The sequence below is a fragment of the Venturia canescens genome, chromosome 8, assembly GCF_019457755.1.
Source record: "Venturia canescens isolate UGA chromosome 8, ASM1945775v1, whole genome shotgun sequence".
Classification (NCBI taxonomy): Eukaryota; Metazoa; Arthropoda; class Insecta; order Hymenoptera; family Ichneumonidae; genus Venturia; species Venturia canescens.
Genome location: NC_057428.1, coordinates 2272339 through 2298317, shown reverse-complemented (window position 1 = coordinate 2298317; position 25979 = coordinate 2272339). Strand labels below are relative to the sequence as shown.

The 25979-nt window shown below is 41.1% G+C and overlaps 2 protein-coding genes across 2 annotated transcripts in view; one reads left to right on the top strand and one right to left on the bottom strand.

Annotated features, from left to right (window-relative positions):
* Nucleotides 1–2299: 2299 nt before the first annotated feature.
* On the bottom strand, nt 2300–6733 carry LOC122414824 (uncharacterized). The gene is made up of 3 exons (XM_043426418.1): nt 6490–6733; nt 3266–6234; nt 2300–3214 (listed from the first exon to the last, which is right to left on the bottom strand). Exons 1-3 carry the CDS (start codon nt 6731–6733, stop codon nt 2300–2302), a joined length of 4128 nt encoding a protein of 1375 aa, XP_043282353.1.
* An 11731-nt stretch (nt 6734–18464) lies between these two features.
* Nucleotides 18465–25979, top strand: part of LOC122414823 (coiled-coil domain-containing protein 142) — an 89463-nt gene continuing 81948 nt past the window's right edge. Inside the window, exons 1-3 of the mRNA XM_043426417.1 lie at nt 18465–18476; nt 18708–18861; nt 18966–19083. Coding sequence (XP_043282352.1) covers nt 18465–18476; nt 18708–18861; nt 18966–19083 — 284 coding nt within the window. The remainder of the gene's footprint in view (nt 18477–18707; nt 18862–18965; nt 19084–25979) is intronic.

The following is a 25979-nucleotide window of genomic DNA, read 5'->3' as shown; positions in this document are numbered from 1 at the left end:
TACACTTTTTCCAACGTTTTCATATTTAGAATTTGAGGTTAGCCCAGGTTACATGTCTTTTCTTATGATATTTATTAGGATAACCGTTGCCGCTCTGCCCTGCGTTATCTGATTTGCTATCGCGGCCGCTGAAGAACGGCGACTGACTCGTCGCACCTGTACTGTCGCTGTTTGTACTGCTGTTGCTGCTCTCCTCGAGCTGCGACGGTCGTAGCGTTGAATTGGCCCTTGTCTCCTGCCACAGCGCGTCATTGCCGATGAACTCCCGCGGTGTCTGTATTGCTCTCAGAAATTTAGCGAAAGCACCACGCCCCGCCGGTTTAGATATTTTTCTAGCTCTCATGGCGTCGTTCACAAGATCAACAATATTCGAGCCCTGAATCGGGCTACCCTCAATCGATACGACTCCTCCGGAATCCCAAGAAAAATTGCTGCGTGGCGCGTCATGTAAACGGCGGAGCAGCAACTTCGCTTTAGTGCGATATTTGGCTGGTATGCTTTCAATTATGACGGAGTCGTTCATGCCGTTACGAGTTTCTCCTTTTTCGCTTTTATCATAATTAGGCGTCGTTGCATGGTCATTCTTCATAAGATCGCTGTGTTGTCGAGCTCTCTCGTCATCAGAAAAATGGAGATAACGCTGTAGCACAACCAGGTACGCTGTCCATTTTTCCCTCTCATTCTTGTAGGTATTAGAGTTCAAAATTTCATTCATCTCCGCGTCCAGTCTGGATAATACGGTATCAGTAGATTGTGGCGGTTGTGCCGAGGCGTTCCAGCCGGCCGTTGGCTGTCTCTGGTTTTGCATGCCCAGCTGTGCCACATGCTCCTCAGGGATAAGAACCATTTTTCTCGCGTGCTCCATCATCCCCGTCCGCCAATCAGGCTCGATAGAACAGTGCCTAGTATCGGTGCTAGTAGGAGCGGTAGAAACCCGCCGCTCTGGATAACAAAACGTTTTTTACTTTTCCAGCAGCCTTTTTTCGCGGCTAAACGACGGAGAGCGGGAGCGTGTCGTCGTAGCTGTTTTCGCTGATCAGCCTTCAAAGGAACGTTACCGCAAAGAACGTTCAAGGCACACTCGCAGATACAGCGGACGATGCTTGGGTCCGCTTTACGCAGGACAGCCTCGCGCTGCTCTTTATTGAGATACTGAAGAGCCCGTAGTATCGTCACGTGCTTTTTACAGAGCGGTGCACCGTTTCGCTCCATTACGCGTGTCAAACTGTCTAACCTCTCGACGTATCGCCCCTTTTAGCCGATTTTTTCGACCTATAGGGATGGGGGGTAGCGGTGCCTTTAAGAATATACCACACGCATAGACCAATACAATAATAAGGGTGGGAGGTGTTTCCACAGGTGTTGGGTCCTTGCGTTATCTTGTTAGCTCGCTGAAGTGCGCTCAAAACGATCATGCATTTATCACAGTGCGATAGCCCTTTGGGCGCCATTACATGCGCTGAACTGGTAATTCACCAGCATTGCATCCGCTTTTAAACTTTTTCCGCGGTACGTAGACAAAATGATGGGGGTCGTCGGGAAATATACAGGTACGGAATCTACAGTTGTCAACCGTCGATTGTTTCAGGTCGAGTAGCAAATAACCGTGCGGCTTGGCTGTTGCGTCGTGGTACGCCTCCTGTAGGAAACGCGGGTTTTCAGGATACACCTGTCGCGCGAGATGCTGAATTTGAGCACGATCACGGGGATTTTTGAAAATCTCTATATAGTTGGCATTCAGCGAGATATCTCGCTGGCCGTGTCCTTGATGGAATAAGTTCTGGGTAATAAAAATAACGCTCAGATTTTTATGATGACTGCCTTTGGTGAAAAGATCCACAACATTGTTGTTAGACGCCTCGCGCATCAAATCATCGATTATGAGAAGTTTTGCGCGAGGGTCGTTAGCATAATCAGCACTCTGAGGTAGACCCTCGTGGAACTCTATTGATTCACCATACTCCGTGTACGCTGACTGCCACTCGGAGTAATAGAAAATGACTCTCTCAAACGGCTCACTGTTCATCCGTGAAATAAACTTTAAAAACTTTTTTACAAAGTACGTTTTACCGCAGCCTGTGGGACCACAGATCATTGAGGTCCAGGGATGCTTCCACCGTACATCCATCTGCGCGAATGACCACGTTTCCTGCGGGGCAGTATAATATAAAGAATTCGAGCAGTTGAAACATGTATAGAGCTTTTATTTTCCGGTAACAGTATAAATATTTTACAGTAATAACATAGATATTTTACAACGCTGCTTAACAATGTTTAAAGCGAGAGTTTTTATAAACGGTTATTTGTAGCCGTAAGGGAGCGAGCCGTATTCGCCATCACGTCTTCGCTTGACGCTCAGAGGCATGCACGATTTCTTTTCGGGTCGTGTGACAACCTGGTGGAACGGTGTACGACGTATTGAATCAAACTGTAGTACAACAGGATTTTCTCTCTCACCTATTATAAATGACCGTATTGATTCGTAATTTATCAGCGAGCTGTTTGCGTAATTCAGGGTTATGCCTTTAACCTTGCAAACCTCGCTTTCCGCGCCGCTCGGCGTATTAACTATGAAAGAATAAAATTTAGGGCCGCCTGAGATGAAAGACTTAATGTTACTGCCCTCGCCGTAAGAGCTTAGCTCGTCGGTTAAATCCCCTAGCAATTGACCCGTTGGCGGTTCATACTCTCCAGGCTCTTTTCTCGTGACATAAATAACGGAATCGGTGTCGCAGTACAGAGCACGCTTACCCAGCGGTTCGAGATAGGTGTAAAGTTTTAAACGGGCTTGGGCTGTGGTGTATGCAGCTATGACAGTATTTGCTATATTAGACGGTATTACAGCATCATTGGTTTTCGTATAATTAACATACAGCACCTGGTTGTTAACAGGTAGCACACCAGTGATCTCGTGCTCGGGGCCATTTAGCAGCTCCATAAGTTTTTCGCGTGTCGACACTATTTCTGTTTGCGGTAAATTTTCGCGTTGTCCAAATTTACCCCAAAAGGAGTTAAGACAAAGTTTGGCTACCGAGCGCAGCCCCGGGTTTTTCGCTACCACACCCCGCTCCAGCTGAACCCCTTCGGCTGTCTTAAAAGCAGTTATATAACGCTCTTGGGCAGCCTCGTCATCTGCATAACCCACGGGCCAACCGCTAGCCTCTTGTTTGATTTTAAGAAAAGTGTTTATGTACCCGGTGAAAAGGCCCCCCTTCTGTGTATCGCGGTTGTACTACGTTATCTTATACTGCCAAATCTCGCTCACGGTTAATATTTTATACCCGCACGCAATAGCTTTTCGCAATTCATCCACTACCCAAGTACCGCTAAACACACGCTCCGCGGGGTCTTCATGAGGACACGCGTCCTGGTTCATTGTTTCGCAGCAGCTACGACATAACCCGAATAACAGGCGCTGATGCATTCGCACCGGCAGCACCGGATGATAAAGATTTTGCGGTGGAAGCACTGTACATTTAACAAGGCCCTCGACGCGGGAAAGACTGATATTATTTTCGGGACCTGTCAGCGCCCTGCACTCGTCGCCGACGTATACCGTTGGATGGCCCACCGGATATTTGCCGTACTTGCAGATGTATGGGTACAAAGAGCAAACGTCAACATATCGTATCTGCTCCCCGTCTTTCACGTCGTACAGAGTGACCATGTTTTCCGTGCGACCACCGAAAAAAGCATCGCGCGGATTGAGAGGCTCCGCTCGAACCAGAGGGTGATCACTCACAAAAGCGCTCATCTCTAAATCTGTTTTTATCATCCGGTCATACGCGCACTCCCAAATCTCGGTTAACGTGTAGCCGCTTGAGCGGATTCTCTGCGATATAGCGTTTGTTCTCTCGAGACGCTCGTTCAGTGTATCACCGTCGCTTTGTACACGGTCTCTGTTTACAGTGAAACAGCTCAAACACCCGTGCCAATAGCAACCGTGAAACTGTAACACGTGGGCTGAATCAGGTGTTTCGTAGTAACCGTCTACTAATAAATTTTGAGGCAATTTAAACTCGCGCGAGCGTCCTGCGTGAATGATACGACGATTTAAAGAATGCTCCATCCACACGAGCCAAGAGACCGCCTTTTTTGACTGATTGTGAGCCCATCTGTAACCACCCGTAGGTATAATACCGATCGTGTTAGGTTTTAAAAAATTTTTTCGAAAGATTTGAAAGCAGGCGGACGCGATTGTTGTGTTTTCGCTAAACGGGCAAACGCGTCCGCTGTCCTTGAACATTTTCCGGAAAACCACACAGGCCTGTCTCAATATCGTAACGTCGTTTTTACAATAGGTTATGAGCTCGTTTGAAAAGTTAAATACATAAGAGGCATTCTTTAACTCGTTATACCATGCAAAAAAACGCTCGCGTTCCTCCGGGCGCATAGTGTCGGGAGAGTAATCGGCTGCGGGCGGCATCGGCCCAATATAATTTTGATTCTCGGGTCTATTGAACAGATGCGGAAAAGATCCTTTGGCGAGAGCAGTTTTTAGACCGAACGATTTAGGCAGTGCACTCAGAGGTATGTGAAAGTAGTTCAAGCTGTCGAGAAACACGAGTTTGCCAACGCGCATTGTGATGATTTTAGTGCCGTTCATTATTAAAGACGGGAGCTGCGTTTTTTTCTCCTCGATGAGGTAGCGCAGGATAAACTGGGCGTCGAAACCACCGGCGTTATGGGCTATTAAAAATATGTGAGAGAAGTTCGGCATACTCTGTATGGCTAACTCCACAAGTTGACACACAGGGTTCGTCCTAAATATAAACTCGTGATCCCCGCAATGCTCGCACGGCTCGTCTATAGAAGCATTATCGCAGCACTTGGTGCAGACACGTTGAGCTACGCAAAGATTCGGTTCGTGAACGCGCGTTGTAGGATCACCTTTTACAGGGGTACACTGCTGCGTTTCAAAATCATAGAATATGAATATGTTCTCTTTTGGCCTCTCATCGACGCGAATAGGCCTCATATAGCACAGGCTATTATAGGGGTGCCGCGATTTACACGTTTTACAGAAACCCTCCCCGCACACATGCGTCTTTTTCTCTAAAGGTCTTATCGCGCGAAAGCAGTTACGGCACCGCTGAAGAGACTCGCAAACAGTGTTTACCCTGTGTTTACGACGGATGGTAATAGCCCTGTGATTTTCTAAACATTGTTCCCCAAAAAAATCGCGGTTACATGTCTCGCATCTGATCGCGGCAGCTGCTCCCAGAGCGCAGGGCGGTGCTTGAAGGCAGCGAGGGCATTTCTTTTTTAAACATCTATGATCCCGACGAGAACGGGCGTTACAGATTGCGCAGTAGTTTAAGCTGCCCACAGCACCACGCAGATTCAAGATAGGCTGGAAATGATGCGACCGCTCATAATACAGAATGTATAACGTGTGCCTGACTGATCCTACTGTATCCATAACCGTCTGTGTACCGTCAAACACCGGTCTTTCGCGTCGCCCCAAAGTCAAAAACTCGAAAACCACGATAGCTAACCCCTCGCGAGCCAAATAATTCTGGTATATAGCAATTTCGCGCATACCACAGCCAGCGGGCTGTATAACAACATTTGCGCTTCTCGTGAGCTCAAGCGCCGCCTCTTTTTGAAGCGACCCGTTAATCTGTCGTATACGCTGCCATCTAGAATGCAGAGCCCCCGAGCGTATCTCACCCCTTTCCGCGTACGCGCGTGCTGTTACTGACGAGCGCGGTAGACACAGATTGTCGGTATTTCGAATCGTTAAAATTGATTTTTTAGCAACGCCCTCGTGTGTCAAACCTTTTCGCCCCCTACCCTCCAAACCTCTAACGATACATACTTTTATATGGAAAGAATCATTAATATCCAGAGACGCTGCACTTTGAGCTATGTTTGTTATTAATTGCCAGATATCTACAAATGTATAGGCGCGGACAGGACGGAATGAAAGCCAGACGGGGCCGTGCGCTAAGCAGCTCGCGGAGAACGAGATCCCCGCGTAGTCACCACCCTCACAGTGACTCGTGAGATGCGTCAGAAGATCGCGGAATGCTCCTTCAAGCCATGTTGTCACGTTTGCGCCAGCGTGAGGCTGGCGGATACGCAATGTTATCTCCCGACCACGTAGTTGAAAACGTTTGAAATAACGGGCTGTATCGTGTGTGATGATGATCCGCCCTCCCGGGGGTTGCACATCCCCGAAAGCCTCGTTCCCCTGTGTATTGCGTGTTCTTCCCCCGCCCGTTTGTATATCTGTAATCAAACAAAGGCGTGAGTTATAGAGTAGAGATCGCCGATAAAAAGGCATATTGTAACTTTAGTGTACCTCGTACTAATCGCGGTACGCCTATAACGAGATAGCTGACGAGTCAGCTGACGAGTACCCTGTGGTAAATATAATAAAGCCTTTTTAAACGTATCCTGTATATACCGCAAGGGCTAGAGATAAAGAGAGAGAAAGCGCGCGAGTGAGGGAGAAAGAGAGAGAAGACGTTATTATTTCTTTACCTGAATCACACTCCATCAGCTCTTGAAACCATAGGCCGAAGCGTCTAGCTTCTAATCGCTCCTCGTTTAGACGCTCCCCCTCCTCCTCCTCCTCCTCCTCCTCCTCCTCCTGTCGAGCATCCATCGGATACACCCCCAGCTGATTCTCGGGCTGTACGAGGTCATCTTCCTGCTGACGATGGTGGTGATACGATGGACCCGCTATCGCTCCGTCGTCATCGTTTGCTCTGGCTTGCCGGTACATAGCTGTTTGGGTTATTTCATAATTTCTGTTTATTAACGCGGTTTATTTTTATTTTATTATCATTGTACGACTATGCTTACCCAGTATATCAGACCGATCGCTAAACATTAAGGAGGGGTTGAGAATAGTCGACGCCTCGTCGTCATCAGACTCGGGTTGCAGCGGTATCGGTTCGGCCGATGCTGCCGAGGTGCTCGCCCTAGGCTCTTCCTCAGCCCTCTCCTCATACTGCGGTTCTGAAAAAAATACCGCCCCAGTAGTTTTTATGTCTAAAAACGAAAATCGCGGATAATAACGTCAAAACAGAGCTGAATACGCACGGTAGAGGGCGGTTTGATGCTCTGCTTCCTCCACAGCTCTCGTCGCCTCAGCGAGAGCCTCTTCTTCGTCACTCCCCGCATCGTAAAACTGCCGAAAGCCTATGGTAAAAATAACTGCTGTATTGCTAACCGTCAACAACAGTGATTTATCGAGCTAATGGTACTTACATCTGATTTCATCGACAAGGCCTCTTACGCGGGGAGCTTCTAAAACACCGCGGTGCTGTAACTCCTCATACACAACACCCAGTACTCGTTGACCACTTAATATGCCTCTGTTATAGGCCACCACTAGAGCTCGTAAAGGGGCCCACCAGATCACGTATTTAAGTCTGTTCACGAGCCGATCACCCGATAAACGCAGCAGCTCGTAACACCATAGATCATTACACCGACGTCTCAGCTGAGCGCTATGCGGTTTTGTTAGACGTAAAAGACCCAAAATACAAGAACGCACTGATTCATCCGACATTGTAAGGGGTAATCGTTAAATACCGCTCTATATGACGGTTGAATCGCTACTGACATATCTCGAGCGAGAAGATAGGTGTGAATCATAATTAAAATGCTAGCGATATTTTTTTTTTCAAGACGGCAAAGGAGCAGTCGCTGAAGTTTTACAGTACTCTGCATGGTCCCCGGTGTTTGCGTGAAAAAGCACGCGCACGAGTGAGACAGCTTTGTTTATGCCTGTGCAAGCATATTTCCGAGCATATTGCTCCATCTCCTGTATAGCATCTTCTCCCGAAGACCGAGCTGTGTCTTTAGCCCCCGGAGATACGCCCTTCATAAGTGAATCGGTTGAATCCGCAAAAATAGCATATAATAAAGAATATATATCGGTGGGGTTTGTTTAGAGGTATCAAGAGGCTGCAGCCGTATGCGTCGTTTTGACAGCTCTGTATAAAGCATCGCGTCTCACGGGAGAGCGAGAGAGAGGTTTGCTCGCTAAAGGATCAGTGTGATGAGAGCGAGCGAGCCGGTATATGGCATCACTGCTGCAGTTTGAAGCACTGTGCCTCTACATCTAGCGAAAGAGCGAGTGAGAGAATGCACGGTGTCGCGAGTGTGAGCGAGAGGGCATATGCTGTTGCTGCTGCTCTCGCGCTCGTGCGCTTCACAAGAGAGAGAGTGAGCGAGAAAATGTATCATGTCTCCAGGTGTGGGCGAGAGGCTGTGCTCTATCCTCGTTACAGCTCTGGAGCGCTCGGCCGATGCACGTGCAATTCTGATGACGCTGCACGACGGCGTCGCGAGAGCGCAGGGCCTCGCATCTCACGAGAGAGCGAGTGAGAGGGCTTATCACGGCACGGGCGCGAGCGAGATAGCATACACTATCATTGCCGCGACTCTCAAATGCTCGAGTATTGGGCCTCACGAGCGAGAGAGAGAGAGAGGATATATCATGACGCTGGAGCGAGCGAGACGGTATATGGTATCACTGCTGCAGCTTTGAAGCACTGTGCCTCTACATCTAGCGAAAGAGCGAGTGAGAGAATGCACGGTGTCGCGAGTGTGAGCGAGAGGGCATATGCTGTTGCTGCTGCTCTCGCGGTCGTGCGCTTCACAAGAGAGAGAGTGAGCGAGAAAATGTATCATGTCTCCAGGTGTGGGCGAGAGGCTGTGCTCTATCCTCGTTACAGCTCTGGAGCGCTCGGCCGATGCACGTGCAATTCTGATGACGCTGCACGACGGCGTCGCGAGAGCGCAGGGCCTCGCATCTCATGAGAGAGCGAGTGAGAGGGCTTATCACGGCACGGGCGCGAGCGAGATAGCATGCGCTATCATTGCGACGACTCTCAAATGTTTGAGTATTGTGCCTCACGAGAGAGAAAGAGGATGTAGCATGACGCTGGAGCGAGGGAGACGGTATACGCCATCGTTGCTGGCTGTTGCTTAAAGAACCAGCGCGATGCTATGACTTAAGGTCAATGCTACGATGACGTACTCCCCCGCCTGCTTAGAGGCTGTGCACTGTGAGCGCGAGGTACCGTATCTCGAGAGAGAGAGCGAGCGAGAGTGTATACGTTGACGCGTATGCTAGCACGAGAGCGAGTAAGAGGGTGTACGCCGTCGAGATTGCCGCCACGTGCAATTTTGATGAAGCAGCGAATACCTCAAGCTCTCGCGAGGCATCGCGCCTCGCGAACGGTCTTATCTAAGCGCGAGAGTGAGCGAGAGGGCATGTGTGATTCCTTTGCCCCGTATACGAGGATGACTGCATCGGGCCGAGGTGTCAGCTGTTTTACACCCCTCCTGTCCTTCTTTTGCCCCTGCAATGATGTGCTCACCATAAGCACGTATTTGCATGAACGTCGAGAGTAACAATTCATAACGCAACAAAAAAAATATAGCCGACACAAATCAAGTAATTCAGAAAAGGTTTCACAATTTATTCGAAAGCTCGATGAATAGATCAGAATACAGCGAGAGATATATTGGAAATAGAGTGGATGCGATATAAAACAAAACCGGGGGGGGAAGTAAGTCGCTAACGAGTCCGAGCGTACAACGGTTAGGCCTGACGCCGCGACGATGGAAATTCGCGTACGGCGGGCGCGAATCCGCCGGGTGAAAACGATTAGCGATTCGCCCCGCGATCTCGCAGGTGCCGTAGATAGACGACAACCGATGCTCTGACATGGCAGGTAACAGGTAGCCAGTAACCCGACAAACGGGGCTGGAGGTAATAGGCAAAAGATAACCCACGTCAGAACGAACGGTGTCGCAGGTAATGCAAGGCAAAAGGTAGCGGCACCCGGTCGATCGAGAGGGGGTTAGGAAATAAAGTAATAGAAAAATTAACGTTGGGACGGTATGAAACGGATTGAAATTTAGGGCGTAACGCCGCTCGCAAAAATATATCGGAAAGTGATCAAAATACGACACGCAGTAGACATCGTAGCGTGAAGGCTCAGGCAAAAGAAAGAATCGAGAAATATTCAACGCAAAAGATAACAGGTACTGCCGTATAAACGACGCGCGACCACGCGAGCAAGAGAGATGAAACGAAAACAAAGGCGCTAACGAACAGGCCGGCGAGAGCCTCAGCGCGTGCAAGGAGAGAGAGAATAACGTTACTGCGTGGAAGGTTCCAGCGCTTAATACTACATTACATCAGACTCGAACTCGATATTTTCGAAATATTTGAACGGAAAAGACTTTAATTAATTAACGCGAAGACCAAATGGGCTGTGAGTTCGATAGTCAAGTCAGGCCACGCAAAACTGCCGTACTAAAGAATGAACACGGGAAGTATCGGCCACAATCTCGCTCGATACTTCGGCCCCGCGCTCGACTACAACGGCCAAAACGAAAAACTCTACAAAAACCGGAACTAGATTCCGAAACTCAAAAAAAGGACTCGACTTAACTAGCGAACTCGATGGAGAAAGAGACGTGGACTTACCGAGGAACACGCTCGCCGCACCAGGACCAAGGAAAACTCGACTTCGGGGAGGCTCGGCTGTTGACTCGTCGTAACGGTGCTCGGAAAAAGACTAATTGGTGCGTGCGAGCGGTCCTCGCGATTCGGCGTTGTCCCCACCACGAGGCCCAGGTACTGCAGCGCTCCCGCGCTGGGCGCGAACCTGAACGCGAACTCGGGGTTCGCGCTGTCGCGCGGGATTTTCAAACGGGGAGTGCGTCAATGCCAAAATTGCTGCTACGTTTGTTGCATGATCGGATCAAATACTGGCCCCTCCGCTGCTCTCACCTTTCCCGCTCACTCGAAACACTCCTCCCTACAAGATGACCGTGATCCGGGTGTCTTTCCTCTTGGGGATCCGGCGGGCAGCTCCGGAAGGCTGAGGGGAGGCCTCCCTCACGATTCCTGACGTCTAGGATGCGTGGTGGGCCCACAAAATAACCACCAGGCAAAACAGCACCTCACCTCCGGAAAACTCCCCCAGATCCCACCTGACGAGGCGCCGGTTCACGCGGACTTTGACACCCGAATCTACGGTAGTGCGGGCGGTGCAACTCGGGGTTGCTACGGCGGGAAATACACGGGCGGCGTTCATAAAATGGCCAATGCCAGCGTGTTCTTTCAACCGCCCGCAGGTCGAGATTGTTTTTCGGTGCTCGTAGACGGTGTGGGAGGACGGGTTCTTGCGAGCGAGATCGGCTCGAACAGCCGGAGAGACAGCCGACAAGTTTTAATGGCTAGGCCCCTGTGGCGGCGACAACACCAACTCGTTCCAATATCGAACTCCACTGTCAAAACGCAACGTCATGATTACTCAAAAATAGGCAAACTAAAATTCTCTCTCCGCCCTGCACTCGGAGGTAAAAGGTAGTCACAGAAGGTAATTAACGCTCGGTCGGTAATATAGGCGCATTCTAAGCTAAACTTAAGAGCTACGTGGTGCTGAGTCTCAGTCCGAACATCGCCCGACGAGTCGAGGGGCGTCAAAAGGGCCGTAAATCCGGTCCACTGGTCGACAACGTCCGTACGAGTGGCGGGGCAGAAATGTCACGTCACAATATATACCTGAAAAAACGATGGTGCACTATGGCGACACGCTCATCCCCCCTCCGCACACCCGCAAACCTCTTGCCCACAACGCCGGCCGCTCGGCCTAGGGGGGGAAAGGAGTGGGGATAGGAGTGGGGATAGGAGTGGGGGTCGCCATAGTGCACCACCTACTACTTACGACATCTATTCAGGTGAAAATTCTTGGAATGCATCTTTGCGAAGGACGGGAAGTGCAGGTGTTCACATTTTTTTTTCAATCCACTGACCCATGAGAAAAAGTCTTCCAATGTGTTTCAAATTGAATTGTAAAAGGGCTATTCGAAGATACCCCGCAACGTACGGTAAACTTCCGCTCAGGACTAGTCTGTCACTTTTTTTTTCGCGCTGACCGGAAAAACTTTCATTCAGGGCTAGTCTATCCCTTTTTTTATTACTACGGTTATTGCAGGTCTTTGGTATCCTGGTGGTCATTTTCATAGTACTTCCACTTTTTGCGGGGGGGAAAGGTGAGAGTTTCCAAATTTTTTCTCAAGGGAAGGATGCTATGCTTGCAAATAGTTTCAAATAGTAGGTGTGACATAACCCATTCCCCCTCTTTTTTCTCCTGTAAACGTTTTAAAAGGGCATTTCCCTTACGGCAAAATAGTCAAACCTTCAAAAACCGTCGAAGACTTTGCCAGTCTCATCGCCCGTCAATTTTTTCTTTTTTCGCAAGAAAATTAACGTACAAGATGTTCGAAAATTTTGAATCGTGTAAAAGTGCAGTGGAGATCGTCGATCTCGTGAGTAATGATGGTAGTGATGAGGAAGAAGTGATGGTGATTGACATTTCAGACAACGAAGGTGATGAAGTTAGTGTGGACAATGATGTGGGTGGTGAAAGAGATAATATGATTATTGATATCTCAGATGACGACGACGACGACGACGACGGAGGTAATATCAATAATCAGGACAATAATGTGCACGATAATGGAGATGATATCGATGAATTAAACGACGAAGAAGTGAATAACATTCTCGATGAAATGGAGCGGGACTTTGCTTACTATGGGCGAGATGTCCAGTTTCATCAAATCGAACCGGCGGAGGCTAATCCGCCGGATGAAGGTTTTGAGTCGGATTCCTCCGTCGATGAGGGGGAATCGACTCAACTGCGGCTGACGCGGCCAACAGCGTTAGCCATGGCACCCTCGACCCGGGTCTGTAGGATAAAATCATATTATACAGACCGTATGGACAATCGTATATGTGTCGATTGTTTCATACGGGACCCGGAAACCTATGGGCGTGCTGTGGCCCATTTTGAGCACCACGTCGGGCCGTACGAGGTTATGGGGGACGCCTGGTGTTACAACTGCGATCGGCCACTCACCCTGTTCATCGCATACAATACTTGTGAAGTATGCAAGAAATAACGGTAAGTAGTTTTATACTTAATTTCATTACCCTTCTTTGTAAGAAAAACAAAAAAAAATAAGAATTTGGGTGGGATTTTTCTGTTGCAGGGGATGAAGCCGCATAAAATTAGAAAAATAAAATCTATATATTTATCGAGTTCAATAAAATTAAATTTTCATTTGTATATATCAAATTAGATTTCAATGTATTTTTATTTGTAAATTTTTATGATGTAACTGAATTTTCATGTTAATTCTATTTTGTAATAAATTTGAAAAGCAATTAAAAGAAAATGTTAAAAAAAAAAATACTTTCAAACCCCCATTTTTCCCATCTCCTTTCTCTCTCACATTCATGTTCCATCTCTCTCCTTGCAATCCCCTCTACAGACCCCCTCTGCAGACCCCGCGCTCCCCCTTCCCCCACTACAGACCCTCCCCACTACAGACTCCCCCGCTGCATACCCTGCCCCGCTGCAGACCCCGCGCTCACCCGTCCCCGTACCCCCCTGAGATCCCTGATCCAGAAACGGCCTAGCCCCTATACTACTGGTTATAAACACTTTTTTCTTACTCAGTTTTTGCATAATGGCGGCTTTTGCAAAACAGCATGATGAAAATCTGTATGATTTTTTTTCCCGAAAGTCTTGACACAACAAAAAAATGCTCCAGAACAAAAAGTATTGAGAATCTTCTAAAGAATACGTGTGATTGTTTTCAAAAATTTTCTAGCTATTTTTGTATTTTTCAATTTCGATAAATTTTTAAAATATTTAAAAGCTTTGAAAAGATTCACATTCTTTGGATGATTCTAAACAATTTTTGTTATATAATTTTTTTTTTTTTAAGTTGAAACTTTTTCAGAAGAAAATTATGAACCTATTTATTATTCGATGGAAAATAATTTTTTTTTCAAAAAGTTTCAACTTTACTAAAAAATTATACAACAAAAATTGTTTAGAATCATCCGAAGAATTCGTGTGAATCTTTTCAGAACTTCAAAAATTTTACAAAATTAATCGAAATTGAAAAATACAAAACTAGCTAGAAAATTTTTGAAAAAAATCAGGCGTATTCTTTAGATGATTCTCAACACTTTTTGTTCTGTGTTACATTTCTTTGTTAAGTTGAGTCTTTCGAGAAAAAAAATCACGCATGCTGTTTTGCAAAAACCGCCATCTTGGAAAAACTGAATGAGAAAAAAGTATTTATACATACTTTTATTATACTGGTTATAACCAATGTTCTGGAAAGGTCAGACATTGAAAACACTTTTGCTGGCCTTAATATGGTTATTTGAGTGCAGCAACAGTAACGGAAATCGATTTGAGGGAAAAAAACGTTCAAAATTTTTGACTTTCCAATTCAAAACGCAAAAATAATGAAGATTTTGATTTAATTTTAAAAAATAAACGCCAGGTTCTGAAAGAGCACCCTCAAAAACCCCCTATATCAGATTTTGGAGAATTTTTCTTTTGTTTTTCAGTCAAAACTGCGTATTTGAAATTGTGTGTCCAAAAATATCGTTTTGCCCATTAATGGGTTAGTATAATGATGCTAAACAACATTTTAAGGATAGGAGCTTCGAAAATTTTTTCCGTGTAGCAACATGCTTGTAAAATAATTTCTGAAAATTTCAAGATTTTCCAAACGTATTGAGACCCACAGTAAAATCGTGACCACAGGCGCAGAAAAATTCCATGTATTTTAAACGGAAAACTTCAACCCGCATGGTCGAGGGTTAAGCATTGTTTTAAAAGACCCCAAATAACGACCACCCTAATACACACATATACACACACGCGGACATATTTTATTTCGAACTTAAATTTTACTTTGTTGGAATTGAAGTGAAAACTCTTCGTGATTATCAATTTAGTCTTTTCGATGAAAAAATTTCCACTAATGCAAAATGAAAAAAATACTGATTGCCTCAGTTTCGATTTGCCAATAGAAATTTTGTAATCAAGTACTTTCGAATAGTCTGTTATGCGTTTACAGACAATGCGATTATACTGCCTTTCTATATTTTTGGCGTCCCTGGCTCTTTTTCGTCATTCCTGTTTTGGGTTATTTTATTACAAGACGATGCCGCGTCTTTAGATATTCTGCAATAACAAACATCGACAAGTTTGATGATACAATCAGAGAGAGCTGATGAGAAAGAGCGGAGGCATGGATTTTTATTTCTAATGTTTCAGAATCCGGACTACATCTCAAGAAATATATAGAAAAAATCTCTAACCTTTCTAAATATTTTTACCATCAATCCGAACGTTGTTGACAATTTTCGTTTTTTTTTCCATTACACAACACTCTTGGATTCCTCGGTCTTTATCTCTTTCTTCTTCACTTTTTTCTCACCACTTTCACTAAAACATTGTACTGCTTTTATTTATTTTCTACAGAACCGGAAAAAATTGGAACAGTTTCGGTGAATTGTAACATTCGCGATCTTTATAACCTCATTTAGTTAGCATTGAAATAACACACCATACGTCATATCATAACGGAAATATATAGGTATATACTTGTACTACCGACCGGGATATCGGTGAACTGTCAAATCGCAATCTTTATAACCTCATCATCTATCAGCATAAACAACACACCATACGTCATACGACACGAAAATATATAGGTATATATTGGTATTATGGCACCAGAAAAAACATATATCGGTATATAAAATGTATTATGGCACCAGATTTGTCACTAGATATAAAACAAATAAAGATCAAAAATGTGTGCGAAAATCCGACCCATTTTTTGATGCAATTAAAAAATAAATAATTAATATCTCTTCAACGCGTCAAGCTACAGAGTTCGAAGAGGTCGCAATCGAAAGAAAAAGAATAACATAAAATATGTCAACGTATAATATTCTCCGAAATGATATAGTTAAGTAATTATTGAAGAAACAAATTTTGAAAATTTTCGAAAACAATTGGAAACGCTATCGCTCCGGTAAAGAGTCTCTGGCAGCAACTCGTCATATCTTATAAATGTACTTGTCTCAGAGTCGCTTCCGCGACTCTAGATTGGGAAAAGTACATTGATGGTTCCTTATTTGCTGATAATTTCATGAAAAAGATTATCCCATAAAAAATGTTCGTATGAGAATGGAATCTATAAAAATGTACTAAGCAAATAATTCATAGAAATTTATATTAAAATCCTATAACCGTCATAACATAAATGAGGAACTTTTGAGCAAAAAGGCGTGATATCAAACCATAAACTTCCCCTAGGGAAAAAAAGGTTGGGACAAGTACATTGATGGTCTCTTGTTTCTGGATGACATAGAAAAAAGATTTAGAACCAGGAAAAAAATTCTATAAAAATAATAAACGAAAAATTGAAAAGTTCAAAAAAATTCAAGAAAAATAAAAAACAATCGAAAAAATTCTGTAGAGAAAAATAAAAAAATTTCAAAAAAATTCATAAATATTGAAGACATTGAAAAATGTACTATCCAAGTTACATGTAGTATAAAAATGTATGATATCAATTGGAGGCCAAGTTTTTATTGATAATTTGGAATATTTATCCAACAAATTGGAAACTTCAATGAAATTCATGATAATTATTTTCACGAAAAAAGTTAATGAAAAAAAAGTCATAACGGAAGTTACGTGCAGTACTAAAGTGTATTATATCAATTCGAGGTCAAGTATTTATCAGTTATTCGAAATATAATCTCCGGCGACAAATGAGCGTTGAGAATCCTTGTCGGGCTCACAACGTTTTATCAAAATTACTAAAAAATTAATGGAAATAAAATCATTAAAAATTCACATGAAAGTCATTCGTTACTTCAACAAGGTACACACTTTAAAGAATCGATTCCCCTCCGACTTTCACGATCTCCTGGTATTATTCACAACATTCAACTTCGATTGGATCGGTACAAATTATGTTCAAATACGTCTTAAACGTACTTGTCCGGCCCATCACTTTTTATTCAAATTGCTCATTCGAAAACAAATCAGGGCTGTTCTATAATGACAAATATAATAAAATCGATAGAAATAAAAATAATATCTCCAAGTAATTTGAACTTGATTGTTCGCAAGTTCGTACAGCAATATCCACTTCTCATTTTCTTCAGTGAACACATACCAATCGGTAAGAACCAATGAAAATGAGAAATAATCAGGCGCATTACTAGAAATTTTCGAACCTACTCAGCCATGCAATGTTTTCTTTTCTATAGTCACGTACACATTTTGATAAATATCACTAGTCGAGTACGACACGTGGATTCCTGGAATTTGGAGAAAAATTATTTTGTTGTGAATTATGACTCCATATAATATAAATAGATTAATCAACTTCATCTTTCATTTTCATTCCATTTTGACAAGAGCGATTCGAAGGAAAATTATTTTCCCGGGAATTACTGTTCCTTAATATTAACACATGCATTAACTTCGTTTTTGATTTGTTTTCGAATGAGCAATTTGAATAAAAAGTGATGGGCCGGACAAGTACGTTTAAGACGTATTTGAACATAATTTGTACCGATCCAATCGAATTTGAATGTTGTGAATAATACCAGGGGATCCTGAAAGTCGGAGGGGAATCGATTCTTTAAAGTGTGTACCTTGTTGAAGTAACGAATGACTTTCATGTGAATTTTTAATGATTTTATTTTCATTCATTTTTTAGTAATTTTGATAAAACGTTGTGAGCCCGACAAGGATTCTCAACGCTCATTTGTCGCCGGAGATTATATTTCGAATAACTGATAAATACTTGACCTCGAATTGATATAATACATTTTAGTACTGCACGTAACTTCCGTTATGACTTTTTTTCATTAACTTTTTTCTTGAAAATAATTATCATGAATTTCAATTAAAGTTTCCGATTTGTTCGATAAATATTCCAAATTATCAATAAAAACTTGGCCTCCAATTGATATCATACATTTTTATAGTGCATGTAACTTGGATAGTACATTTTTCAATTTGTTCAATATTTATGAATTTTTTTGAAATTTTTTTATTTTTCTTTACAGAATTTTTTCGATTGTTTTTTATTTTTGTTGAATTTTTTTGAACTTTTCAATTTTTCGTTTATTATTTCTATAGAATTTTTTTCCTGGTTCTGAGTCTTTTTTCTATGTCATCCAGAAACAAGAGACCATCAATGTACTTGTCCCAACCTTTTTTTCCCTAGTTATGGATAATTCAGACCATCTAGCACAAATTAATTCCATAATTCGTGGAATGACCCGTACGTTGTGAAAAAAGTTTCACTTCATTTGTGTGGTCTAGAGCACACTCACTTTTCAATTTTTATTTCATCACTTGAGGTGATAGAGCAATCGCTTCTCGCCACCGTGAGTGCGAGAAAGATGGCTGCAATTTTCGAAACTGAATATGATCGACACGGTTCGATCAATAAAAAACAGCCCCTGTCAGCGTATTTTTGCCATCTTTCCGCGTCCGCTGACAGAGCCTGTTTTTGCTCTTAATAGGTATGCTGGACAATTATAGATGAGGAAAACTGAAAAATTTCCATAGAACATGGTTGTTCAAGTAAAAAACTGATCCTTAGGTTTCACCATATTTTCACCTATCCAACCTTACAACACACATTAAAAGTGTGTGCGTGCATGCGCGCGCGCGCGTGTGTGTGTGTGTGTGTGTGAAAAAATTCCCCTTGGTTTTTTGGAAAAGCCCCACTTCTAAATATCGACCCCGAAATAAAAGGCTTCTTAGCGTTGATGTCTGATAATTCGGGCTTCTCATGTTTTCAAACAATTTCAGGGCTTACCAAGCAAATGCATTAAAACTTTGGCGAAAATTTGTCGACTCATCAGTTTGGCGAATTTGCATATGTGCTTTCCACCGTCAAGCTATTGGAGTAAAAACATTTCGACATTTCCTCTGGCACCAAGTTCATACGTTGGAGTATATTTTGGTAAGTTTTATACGTGGGCAAATCGTTCTATTACTCGGTAATGATATTGTAATTATAATTACTGATTACCAAAACGCTTAAAAACATTTATGTCTCTATTGCAGAAAAAATATTACTCCCTGTCTTGCAAGTGGTAGAAGATAGCACTATCTCAAACATGATCATAAAAATAATGTGCGAAGCGTGGCTTGACTATATTTATTCACATCGAATCAAATTTAGGTGAGTAGAGATTATTTTTTCAAACTTCCAGAACTATAGCAATGGATCAGACGCTTCAAAATTTAGATCGTAGAACTCGTCCACACCGTTCAACTGATTATGATAAAAAACCATAAACTTCCCCTAGGGGAAAAAAGGTTGGGACAAGTACATTGATGGTGTCGTGTTTGCTGATAATTCCATCCATGAAAAATAACTTGGAAACCGATGCCTCATTCTTCTTATTTGATTCGAACAGCTAAATCAATTGAAAAAACTTCCATCTAGTTTATGTGCAGCATTAAAATTTATTATATCAATTCGAGGCCAAGTAATTTCTAATGAATTGAAAAACGTTACCACTTGAATTACGTGCAGCACTAAAATTTATGATATCAATCGGTGGACACGTATTTTGTTAGTAACTCCAAATTTTGACATGATTAAATTGTTCTGAGAAGCTTTTAAATCCAAAAAATGCTGCAAATTAAAATTTGCAAACTGCTTCCTCAAGATGGTCAAGATGCACGATGCTCAAAGGTTACTCTATGAGGTTCTATATTTTTCATTTTGGCTTCCTCATAGAGGAAGCTTCGAGCATCGTGCATCTTGACCATCTTGAGGAAGCAATTTGCAAATTTTAATTTGCAGCATTTTTCGTATACAAAGAATTAATATATTTTCTCTACCTTCTTTTACAAACTTGAATTTGTCTCTTTGTATAATTTCATTAAAAAAAGCTAAATGACGAGACATCAGAAAAACAGTTTGCAACTTTCAATTTTTATCGTTTTTCTATTTACATTGAAATTAAAGAAAATTCCAACAACTTCGCTGGAAAATATAGAGGAAGTACAGACTCATAGACAATATCTTATAAAATTTCCAAAAATTTAAACGGTTCGACGATTTTTTGAAAAACTCATATTTTCGTAAAATTCGAAATGTCATAAGATTTGAACCGCTCAACCGATATTCCCCAAATTCAATATCAACCTTCCGATTATGATAGTCTATTTATAAAAAAAAAAAATCATCAATAAATCTCTAAATTTTCGAAAGTTAGAGCGTCGACACCCTTTTTATGAAAATTTCAAAACGTCGTCAGATTCGTAATTTTTTACAAATTCTGACAAAATTATCAGAGAATGAAGAGCTTGTATAGATTAACATGTGTATAAGACGGTAGCCCTGTATCTCAAACCGCTTATAAGCGGTTTATAAGCGTTTGAATTTTGAAGTGCCATCGAACACACACACACACACACACACGCACGCACGCACACACACACACACACACACACACACACACACACACACACACACACACACACACACACACACACACACACACACACACACACACACACACACACACACACACACACACACACACACACACACACACACACACACACACACACACATACACACACACACACACACACACACAAACACACACCCATCCGGACATTTTTTTCTAGATATGATTACCCCTAGGAAAAAAAAGGTTGGGACAAGTACATTGATGGTCCCTCGTTTGCTGATAATTCCATCCATGAAAAAAACTTTAAAACAAAATTTTTAAAAAAAATGGGCAAAAAAATTATTTTATAAAAAAAATACAGAACAATTCGAAAAAAATTTCACAAATCTTGAAAAAGCATTATCTTTAAAAAAAACTAAACTGTACCTATTTTTTAAAGTGTTAAAAGAATCAAATAACAAGTAAAAAATAAAAACCAAAAAATCACGCTTGAAATCATTTTGGAAACCGATGCCTCATTCTTCTTATTTGATTCGAAGGGCTAAATCAATTTAAAAAAATTCCATCTAATTTACGTACAGCATTAAAATTTATTATATCAATTCGAGGCCAAGTATTTTCTAATAAATTGAAAAAAGTTACCATTTGAGTTACGTGCAGCACTAAAATTTATGATATCAATCGAAGGACAAGTAATTTATGAGTAACTCCAAATTTCAACATTATGGAATCGTTTTAAGAAGCTTTTAAATCCAAAAAAATCACATGCAAGCTAGCCATTTCTTACTCTATGGTGGCAGAGACAATCGATTTTTTTCAGACTTTCAGGAGCTACTGATATTATTCACAATATTCGACGTCGATTGGATCGATAGAAATTATGTTTAAATATGAGTTAAAAGTACTTGTCCGGCCCATCACTTTTCATTTAAATCAAATAAAAATCAATCATAAAACAACGAAACTGTACGGGAGAATCCGGTTAAAAATTTATTGAAATGCGATTTAGGTTAGTTATGCCGAATGAAATTCGTTCGCTGGAAGAAGTGAGAAGTAAAAATTGTCGTCATTCCAATACAAACTTATTTTTGGAAACTTGAACATATTTAATGTGCAAAATGTTTTTTATTTATCGATGCACAAAAACATCCCTTGTATAGTACAGGACAATTCGTTTCCATTCTTATTAAATTAGTGCACTTGAGGGAAAATTACTTGAAGATAACTCTCTAAATTCCCTCTGCATGAATATTTGTGCTCCAACAATTCTAAAAAAGCCCTGATTTTTATTTAAATATAATAAGTTTAATGGAAAGTGATGGGCCGGACAAGTACTTTTAACTCATATTTAAACATAATTTCTATCGATCCAATCGACGTCGAATATTGTGAATAATATCAGTAGCTCCTGAAAGTCTGAAAAAAATCGATTGTCTCTGCCACCATAGAGTAAGAAATGGCTAGCTTGCATGTGATTTTTTTGGATTTAAAAGCTTCTTAAAACGATTCCATAATGTTGAAATTTGGAGTTACTCATAAATTACTTGTCCTTCGATTGATATCATAAATTTTAGTGCTGCACGTAACTCAAATGGTAACTTTTTTCAATTTATTAGAAAATACTTGGCCTCGAATTGATATAATAAATTTTAATGCTGTACGTAAATTAGATGGAATTTTTTTAAATTGATTTAGCCCTTCGAATCAAATAAGAAGAATGAGGCATCGGTTTCCAAAATGATTTCAAGCGTGATTTTTTGGTTTTTATTTTTTACTTGTTATTTGATTCTTTTAACACTTTAAAAAATAGGTACAGTTTAGTTTTTTTTAAAGATAATGCTTTTTCAAGATTTGTGAAATTTTTTTCGAATTGTTCTGTATTTTTTTTATAAAATAATTTTTTTGCCCATTTTTTTTAAAAATTTTGTTCTAAAGTTTTTTTCATGGATGGAATTATCAGCAAACGAGGGACCATCAATGTACTTGTCCCAACCTTTTTTTTCCTAGGGGAAGTTTATGGTTTGATATCACGTCTTTTTTCTCTAAAGTTCCTTATTTATGTTCAGTTGACTATGGGATTTTAGTTTAAATTTCTATGAATTATTTATGATTTTCGTCTTATAACGTTGGTTTTCACGAAAAAAACCTATTTTTCGTCAAAATTGTACTGGACATATTTCGTTACAGGTCTGTCCTCGGACTTCGGCGATTTTTTCCCTTGTACTCTAATATGTTTTGTCAATTTGGAACCCAAGAGCACGGCCGCAAGCGGGTTGGAGGCCGGGATATGAATTTCGGTTTATAGCGTAGGTTTCCACGAAAAAAGACCTATTTTTCGTAAAAATTGAACTGGAAATATTTCGTCACAGGTCTGTTCTTGGACTTTGGCGATTTTTGTCCTTGTACTCTAATATGCTTTGTCAATTTGGAACCCAAGAGCACGGCCGCAAGCGGGTTGGAGGCCGGGATATGAATTTCGGTTTATAGCGTAGGTTTCCACGAAAAAAGACCTATTTTTCGTAAAAATTGAACTGGAAATATTTCGTCACAGGTCTGTTCTTGGACTTTGGCGATTTTTGTCCTTGTACTCTAATATGCTTTGTCAATTTGGAACCCAAGAGCACGGCCGCAAGCGGGTTGGAGGCCGGGATATGAATTTCGGTTTATAGCGTAGGTTTCCACGAAAAAAGACCTATTTTTCGTAAAAATTGAACTGGAAATATTTCGTCACAGGTCTGTTCTTGGACTTTGGCGATTTTTGTCCTTGTACTCTAATATGCCTTGTCAATCAGGAACACAAGAGCACGGTCGAAATCGGGTTGGAGGCCGGGATCAAGAGACTCGGTAGAGTCTCGGGACAAGTACATTGACAGCCCTGTCGTCTGCTGGCCCGAGGCTCACGCCGAGTATACTTTCTCTGAATAAAACGATTCGCCGTGGTGGGGGTAAAATTGGCAAGTGATTTTTTTGAATTACCGAAGTTATGAGTCATCTAAGGCTTTGAAAATTGAACTTTCAGCTAATTAAGAAATTCTCTTTAGATTGCGCCCAAAATCAACACGATCGGTGGCGTAATTGCTGAGAAAAAACTTTGCACGGGCTCAAGATTATGCAAAAGTTACTGACACATCACGAGTTCGACGTATACGTATACGCGTTTTGACGTAGTTAGTAGTAGTAGAGTTGTTGCCTCTACGCATTCTGATTGGCTCAACGATGTCGGCTCCTCCAGCTGCTAGGCCGACCGCGGGTGAGGCTCAAGTGTTAGAAGGCCTAAAATAGCGAACAGGCATTCTGTATATCTATATATGCGTTATATAGAATGCCTGTTCGCCATTTTAGGCCTTCTAACTATTGAGTCTTACCCCGACCGCGCTCAGACTCCGTGAATATTATATTATATATAAACCATGTGTCAGTTTTCGATCATCGTATAAACAGAGTTTTGACACTATGGAATGCGTGTGGGATAAATAAAAAAAACTTTCGTCATCTAACGAAGTGCATAGTATTAAAACCTGTAGAATGCTAAACTAAACCGGTATAAAAGCAGTCGCGTAAATGTAGTCTGTGATCTGTGTGTGAAAAAGAATAAAATAAAAATGAAATGCATGTCGACGAAACTTTTTAAGATTTCATTAATTCGTTTGACTGAAAATAAGTTTATCATTTATATCATTTGTAAATAGGTTATATGATATCAATACATCGATACGCACATCCGAAACCACCAGAAACTTGTTTTCATACTGAACGTCATTTTGACAGGTGAGGTTATAATCCCCAAAGTGCTGTTGTGTGCAGACTCTAATTAATAAATGAAAATGGTTAGTGAAAAGTGGTTAATATTTATTTTGTTAAAACTTGTGGTATACTAAACCGGTATAAAAGCGGCCGCGTAAATGTAGACTATGATCTGTGTGTGCTAAAAAATATAAAAAAATGCGCGATGCATATGTCAACGAAACTTTTCAAGATTTCATTATTTCGTTCGATTGGAAATAAGTGTCAACTGAGATAATCTTTCAATTAAACCAGAGTTCGCGGAATATTGTCCAGTGTAAATATATCATCAGTTGCGTGATAACATATCATATGTAATAATGTAGGTCATATATACGAGTTCCCTTTGATAGCTGTGTGGTAACGAACCGGCCGGGGTTTCACGTTACGAAGTGCGGGACAAATGTAACAAACGTTCGCATAGTTAGTGAATAATATAAATAAGGCAAATCAGTTCATCAAAAATAGGTCTGGAAGTTGTAAGAAAAGATGTTCGTCAACTTATAACGTCAAATTTTCTTTTTGCGATCTGAAATATTATGGTTGATATTTAATAAAACAAGAACATACAGAACTGTTAGTATATATAATGTGAGAAACTCCAATCGAATAAATGTTTTCTAATTTATTTCTTGTGTCATCATTATTTTTGAATATTCCCATATTTTGCTTCCTATTGAGTTTGGCTCTGCTCTATCCGATCCTTGTTTTGACTCCATCGGTTTGCAGTGGATGGATACCTATTATTAATTGGTTTCCTAATATGTGTCCTATGATTTTCTAATATTTCTTCATGCTGATTGTGGTAACGTAATTCAAGTGGTTTCCGACTATGATCATCAATCGCACATTTTGTATATCTGATTCTCAAAACAGTTTCTAGTGTTGATATAAGTGTAGTTATACTTTTTCCACCTGGTCTGTCGAGTAATAAATTTTGAAACTTGTTCCAAAAAGTCTTTGGATGTTTTTTTTGCTGATAGTATGAAAAGTTGAATCTTCGGAATGCGGTAGGCAAACACAAATTTTGACAACAATACTTATGAAATAACGTGTATGTTGAGTATTCCTACTCCGCAAACTGCAAATGTGGAATTATTGGTGAAAACATTCATTACGATATGTCTACAGTTGCTCAGTTTTGGATGCGATTGAGTATAATGCCTGCCAACATCATGGAAACCTACAGAATTTCTAAATGTTATGTGCGCTATGTCATTTTAATGTAACATCATGACTTTGAACAACTTTTCACTATAATACTATATAGATTTGGATCATTGAAATACAGCAAAAATCTGCAAACTATAAAATTTATATACTTTGCCATTCATTTTACTTTTTGACTCTCACTGCAACATAAATATGAAGTGAAAAATTCATTAGAAAAGTCTTCCGTTGCTCATTTATGCTTTGAAATTTGATTTGAAATTGCTGTTTCCCAAACTCATTGCGCAGATACATTGAATTGCAGCAGATAGCTGCGAACTTTAAAATTTCTGTGGATAAATATATGTGCTAAGTATCACCTCCTATCTTTAATTATGGTAATATTGAGTATTCTCACTTTGCAAACTACAAATGTGGAATTATTAGTGAAAAGATTCATTACACTAAGTCTACAGTTGCTCAGTTTTAGATGCGATCAAATATAATGCCTGCTAACATCCATGGGAACATACAGAATTTCTGAATACAATGTTCGCTATGTAATTTCAACGTAACATCATGACTTTTGCCAACTTTTCTCTATAATACTATAGATTTGGATTATTGAAATACAGCAAAAATCCGCGAATTATAAAATTGATATACTGTGTCACTCATTTTACTTTTTAAAACTAACTGTAACATATATATGAAGTAA